Source organism: Eucyclogobius newberryi, unplaced genomic scaffold (genome assembly GCF_026437365.1).
Source record: "Eucyclogobius newberryi isolate DKJ021-1_F unplaced genomic scaffold, fEucNew1.0.hap1 SCAF_73, whole genome shotgun sequence".
Classification (NCBI taxonomy): Eukaryota; Metazoa; Chordata; class Actinopteri; order Gobiiformes; family Gobiidae; genus Eucyclogobius; species Eucyclogobius newberryi.
In genome coordinates, this window is record NW_027316423.1 from 23,949 (window position 1) to 30,075 (window position 6,127).

Consider the following 6,127-nt stretch of genomic DNA (forward strand, 5'->3'; position numbering starts at 1 on the left):
CTGTGGGGAGAGGCGGGGGTCCACGCTGCAGTGTCCGGGGCTCCGGGGCCTGGTTACAGGGCAGTGTCCACGGCTGACCGCTAGAAGACGCTGTGTGTACGCGGATAGCCGTGACCAGACCGCGTGTGTGCGTGTGAGTGGGCTTGTGTGCGCGCGCGCGCGGCGGGCCCCTGCTCCCGTGGTGACACGCACACACGCACGCGCCCTCACGCACGGCCGCGCTGGCTTCGTGCCAGAAGCAGGAGTCTCACAAGAGGTGGAGTGGACTCGGCCCGAGAGAGGAGTCACCTTAACTGACAGCACGAGCTCCACGAGCCCCACGAGCTCCACGAGCAGGAGGATACAAGCAGCGCACGTGCATCATGTAAAAGCACCGGAAATGAGGTGTAACTGCCACTGGGAGGGTCATAAAAACATGAATGAATGAGCCTCATAAAGAGCAAACACCTGAGGAAGAATCACTCTCACTCTGGACTTCATATTGACATCAATAAAACAATAGAAGATAATACATGTATTATTGAGATGACACGTGTTTGTGATCTTGTTTTAGGATCTATTTGACTCAACAGTTACTTTGTGCAATAACAATACAGTGGGATCTATAATGTGATCTAATGTGCGGTTTATTATAGTTATAACGGTGCAATAGTTCAGAAAGATACATTCATGTCTAAAACTGTGCAATAGTCTATGGTTTGTATTATATGTTGATCATGTATTTTCCAATAAGCTACAAATGTAGAGACAAAGATAACAACGAGTGACAGAGAAATAGATTGCATATTTTAATGTGTAATTGTGAAGTGTTTATTGCATATGTGTTTGTCATCGCTTTGAAACCCGTGGATGTCATCATCATTATGGACATTACAGCTACAGTCAGACTAATATAGCAGTAATAAACTCAGGTTAGCACAGGACTCAGATGTTTGGTTTTGAAGCTATAATTGAGGCCTTGACAGCAGCTCTGACATGAGTTAAGATCCAGAAATGTCAAATACTGACTTTAAAGCTGCATCTTACATTCGGTGAAGGAGCTGCTGCTGTGGATATTATGGGTCAAACAAGTTATTTCTGTCTATTTAACATGTTTGATGTATTCTCTTGTTTAAACAATGTCTTATATGTTTATGAATTTGGCCCTTAATTGATCTTAAATGTAAAATACTCTACTTGATGTTGTGTTTGAAGCAAATATAAAGTGATTGTCTTGTTACCATGTTATTAACGGACATAACCCGCTTTGACACGTGTGTCACAGGTATTGTGTGTGTGTGTGTGTGTGTGTGTTTGTATTTGTGTGTTTGTGTGTGTCTGTGTGTGTGTGTTTTTGTTTGTGTGATGTATGTGTGTGTGTGTTTGTGTGTGTGTTTGTGTGTGTGATGTGTGTTTGTGTGTTTGTGTGTGTGTTTGTGTGTGTGTTTGTGTGTGTGATGTGTGTTTGTGTGTGTGTTTGTGTGATGTGTGTGTGTGTGTTTGTGTGATGTGTGTGTGTGAGTGTGTGTGTGTGTGTTTGTGTGATGTGTGTGTGTGTGTGTGTGTGTGTGTGAGTGTGTTTGTGTGATGTATGTGTGTGTTTGTGTGTTTGTGTGTGTGTTTGTGTGTGATGTGTGTTTGTGTGTTTGTGTGTGTGTTTGTGTGTGTGATGTGTGTTTGTGTGTGTGTGTGTTTGTGTGATGTGTGTGTTTGTGTGATGTGTGTGAGTGTGTGTGAGTGTGTGTGTGTGTGTTTGTGTGATGTGTGTGTGTGTGTGTGTGTGTGTGTGAGTGTGTTTGTGTGATGTATGTGTGTGTTTGTGTGTTTGTGTGTGTGTTTGTGTGTGATGTGTGTTTGTGTGTTTGTGTGTGTGTTTGTGTGTGTGTGTGTTTGTGTGATGTGTGTGTTTGTGTGATGTGTGTGAGTGTGTGTGAGTGTGTGTGAGGGTGTGTGTGTGTGTTTGTGTGATGTGTGTTTGTGTGATGTGTGTGTTTGTGTGATGTGTGTGTTTGTGTGATGTGTGTGATGTGTGTGAGTGTGTGTGTGTGTGAGTGTGTGTGTGTGTGTGTTTGTGTGATGTGTGTGTGTGTGTTTGTGTGATGTGTGTGTTTGTGTGATGTGTGTGTGTGTGTTTGTGTGATGTGTGTGAGTGTGTGTGTGTGTGTGTGTGTTTGTGTGATGTGTGTGTGTGTGTGTGTGTTTCCACATTATTCTGGGCTGAAATAAGGTCAGTGTGTTTTGTTGTGCCGTTGTGTCATTTGCCTTTCAAATCCCGCCGGAGCTCGCGGGGACCCGCGCCCGGGACTCGCGCGGGTCGTTGGGGTGACGCAGGGGCCACTTCCGTGAGCGGATCCTAAACACTCTTTACATGTGATTGTCGCGCACATATATGTGGTGTTCACGCGCCTGACGCGCGGCTCCGCACGGCTCCGCACGCCGCCGCGCGCCGCCGCACGCACACGTCCTGCATGTTGTTTTCCGCTCGCTCCTCGGTCCCGTGGCCAGCCTCAGTCCACTTCCCGGGGTCGCGCTGTGGCCGCGGCAGCTGGAGAGTCCACTTCGCGTTTTGAGCGACGCCCCCAAATTCCGTGCCGAGTGTTTCAGACCCTCCGGGACGGAGAGGTGGAGGAGGAACCGCAGCTCCGCGTCCGCCTCGCTCCAGCCGCGGCCATTACTTTATGACTTTATCTGCGCTTTGACAGGAGAAAACAGCCGGACTCGTGAAGGTAAAAGCCTCGTGCTTCATTCTTACTTCCTGTTGATCCGAGCTGTTTGTGTTTGTCGCCGTTTCGTGCGCGCGCCGTGTCGCAGCGACCACTCGGACTGTGGTCAGCGCCGTGGCGTCAGCCGAGCACCGTCGTCTTAGGTAACCCTCAAAAACACGGGAATGACCGACAGGGGCGAGTGACCAGCGGGGACGTGAAAGGACGCGCTGTTTCACGGTAAATACGTGTACTTTTGACCACGAGGACAGTTTTAATGAACGCGGACGCGAGAAGAGCTACTGTGGTCTTCTGTACCCTCCGCACTGCATCGTTGCGCACCTCGCTCCTTGTCGTCGATACCAGACAAAAGACGGGCTGTTTTTCACGCTCCGGTGTGCGCGGTGGCTCTGATCCGCGGCAGCCGCGGCTGGCACACATAACAGCAGTCGTCAAAATGTATTTGAAAATCGCGCTCCACATTTGACCTGCGCATATGCGCATATCTTTGCATATTGTTGTCGCTCTGTTATTGATTGCATTGATATACCGTGAAATCCTTAAAGGGATACTGCCTCCTGGATGCGGAAATCATTGCCCGCGCGCTCAGCAGGTCCGCGTGAGGCTTTTCCTCTGTATTTCTGCAATAAAAGCCTTTTAAACACAATTAAATCCTTTATGTTTTAACAGCCACATTTGGAGCGGCTCCTGGTGCAGGGGCCAGTGCGGCTGCGTTACATTCTGTGTGTGTGGACTGTCCCTCCAGCAGTGCTCTATTCTTAACCTGTCTCTTCTGTTCACTCCAGCGCTCCAGGGCTGAGCTGCAGAGAATGGGAATAGGGACCCGGGCCAAGGCTTTTGGCTGAAGCAGCAGCAGCAGCAGCGCGGCTCGACCCTCTGTCCCCTCCACAGTCTCCAGGACAAACCCAAACGCACCATGTCCACGGCCGTCGACATGGCGGGCCCCTCGTCTCCAGACCAGGCCCACAGCAGCAGCACCAAAATCCCCCATGAGCCCCTGCGACCCAGTCTGAGGCGCTCCAGTCACCCCTACAACCTGTCCCACTACATGAGCGGGCCCCCGGAGGTGAAGGGCCCTCAGCCCTCTGAGGCCCCGCAGCAGAAGGCCGTGCAGCCGTCCCACAAACCGCGCAGGGCTCCGGTGGCAGTGTGGCCCGACATGTGGGAGTCGCCCAGCGGGCTACACCTGGCCCACGCCGCAGAGCTCCTGATGCGGGCCGGTCTGCTCGCGCTCACCCCGGCCTCCACAGAGCAGACCCCAGGGCCCCAGCCCGGGGCCCCCAGGCGGGACAACGCAGAGGCCAAGAGGGGCGACGGCTCCAGCCCGGACGAGGAAGAGGAGGACTCACCTGGATGTGGGGCGGACTACCAGCCTTACCTGGGCGCCTGGTTCCCCTTCAGCCCGGCGCTCTTCCCTCTCACCGGGTTCCAGATGGGCGGGGGCCAGTGGAGGAGCACGGCCCTAGGAGCGGACAGCTCAGACGGGCTGGGGGCCGAGGGCCTCTCCCCGAGCTCTGTGGGGGGAGCGGGCAGCAGCCGGAGGAAGAGGAAGAGGTGCGGCGAGTGCGTCCCGTGTCGACGCCAAACAAACTGTGAACAGTGCAGCAGCTGCCGCAACCGCAAGAGAGGACACCAGATCTGTAAATACAGGAAGTGCGAGGAGCTGAAGAGAAAGCCTGGCATAGACGGGAGGGCATCTGGCTTTGAGGGGCTGAGGGGCTCTGACTTCACTTTGGGGATGTCACAGGAGCGGAGTCCTGGGGCCCTGGACGAATAGTGAGGTGTAGGTGGTTCTGAAGGAGCCGCAGAGTGAAAGGACACATTAAACGCTCCTGATGGGAAGTCCACAGTTGTCACTTCTAGGCATGGGACGGTCTCCGGTGGGACGAGGTCTTAGTAATCACAATGTTAAGACACTGTTTCATTTACTGTTGTAAATGAAGTGAGGAGCGCTGCAAGTACCAAAAACAGAACAAAGCACTGGAGTAACTTATACTGAAGTTTAAGTACTTTTGATGACCAAGAGGAACCTGGTTTGAACTAGGCCTAAATTTAAGACAAAACCAGAACTAAATGTTTGGCTTATAATTAAGGATTTGATAAAAATGTATATTGACTAAACACACTTTGAGTTATCTGGATAAAAAAAGAAAAGTATATTGTTTTACGTATTGTTTTCTTTCATTAAAGATCGGTCCATAAATGCTTCCAAATCTGAGTATTTATGTGAACAAACAGAACCAACGAGCTTCAAACAGACAAAAAGAACTGTTCCCCAAAACGTTCAAGTTCAGAATTTGTCTTGTAAGTTCTAATGCCACTATCTATGACGATTCATGTTTATTAACCAATAATAAGCTTATTTATTTAAAGCGGACGATGATTAACGGTCGATCACAATTAGATAAAGCCTCCGAATAATTGATGAATTGATTAGAAACGACGCGAAAGCTACAAGACTTTTTCATTTGTATTTTTTCGTTGTTTTTTTGAGCCCCGTATAATAAATTGTGTGTATCTTTACTGTCCCATGCCTAGTCACGTAGTTCTTTGACAATCAGCGAATGGCAGCAGAAGGAAACCAATGTGCGCGCATATTTAGCAGAGCCTGTAAATAGACTGTAAATGTACATAGCTGGATCAAAAAGAACATTATGTCTTTTTTTACATCCCTTTGCAGTTTGGATGTATCTTTGTTCAAGACTTAAGACGCCAAATGTTTTCTGAAAGTTCTTTGGAGTTGTTTTTTTTTGTTTTTCGTTTCGTTTTCTCCGTTTCTACGACGTCGCCGCATCGAAAAATGAATGAGTCAAAGCCTAGGCTAAATTATTTCATGTGCAACTTGTACTGTATAGCTCTGTTTTGAAATAAAAGTGACCGGCTGATAGCAGAGGCCCAGCTGCACGTGTGGTGTGTGTCGACGGGTCGCGAAGCGCGGTGAGCGGCGGCGGGCGAATACGGCGTCGGAACGTGCGCGTTTCAGGCCCGGTTCGTTGGTGATGTCGGCGCGGTCGTCGGGCGCGTCGACGTTAAGCGGCAATTACACAGTAGTCCGCTAATTATATCTTAATTTTTGCAAGGACTGTGCACAAAAACGCACTTTAGTCGGTTCAAGACGTGCACGAAAAGTGATTGGACGCCGATTATTTGAAGAAAACGGTGCAGATCTCTTCAATTTTAGCTCTTTTTGCATACTTTTTTTGTTCAAATAGATTAGCAGATGTCACAATTTAGCGATATTCTCAGAAACAACGATTTTGACACGGTTTGACATCGATCATTCCCGTGTATTTACTGCCATTTTGAGGACTTTTCGCCATTGGAAAGCTTTAGTAGTTTGTTTGGAATTGGAAGAACTTTGAATTTTCTGAAACCCACGGACAAAGTTTGCAGTAAGAGTAGGCGGGGTTCTCAGTTGTCGGAAT

General features: G+C 49.3%; 1 protein-coding gene across 2 annotated transcripts; it reads left to right on the forward strand.

Moving 5' to 3' along the window:
• The first annotated feature begins 2,438 nt into the window (after positions 1-2,438).
• Positions 2,439-5,592, forward strand: LOC140350576 (uncharacterized). Of its 2 annotated transcripts, none has more exons than XM_072436147.1 (2): positions 2,439-2,705; positions 3,488-5,592. In XM_072436147.1, exon 2 carries the CDS (start codon positions 3,619-3,621, stop codon positions 4,477-4,479), a length of 861 nt encoding a protein of 286 aa, XP_072292248.1. In that variant the 5' UTR covers positions 2,439-2,705; positions 3,488-3,618; the 3' UTR covers positions 4,480-5,592. The 2 variants fall into 2 exon arrangements, with proteins under 2 accessions (XP_072292248.1, XP_072292249.1); XM_072436148.1 differs by lacking the exon at positions 2,439-2,705 and adding an exon at positions 2,766-2,921.
• Positions 5,593-6,127: the final 535 nt, after the last annotated feature.

Excerpts from the sequence above, each read along its gene's own strand:
- LOC140350576 (XM_072436147.1), top strand. The coding sequence starts at position 3,619 with ATGTCCACGGCCGTCGACATGGCGGGCCCCTCGTCTCCAGACCAGGCC.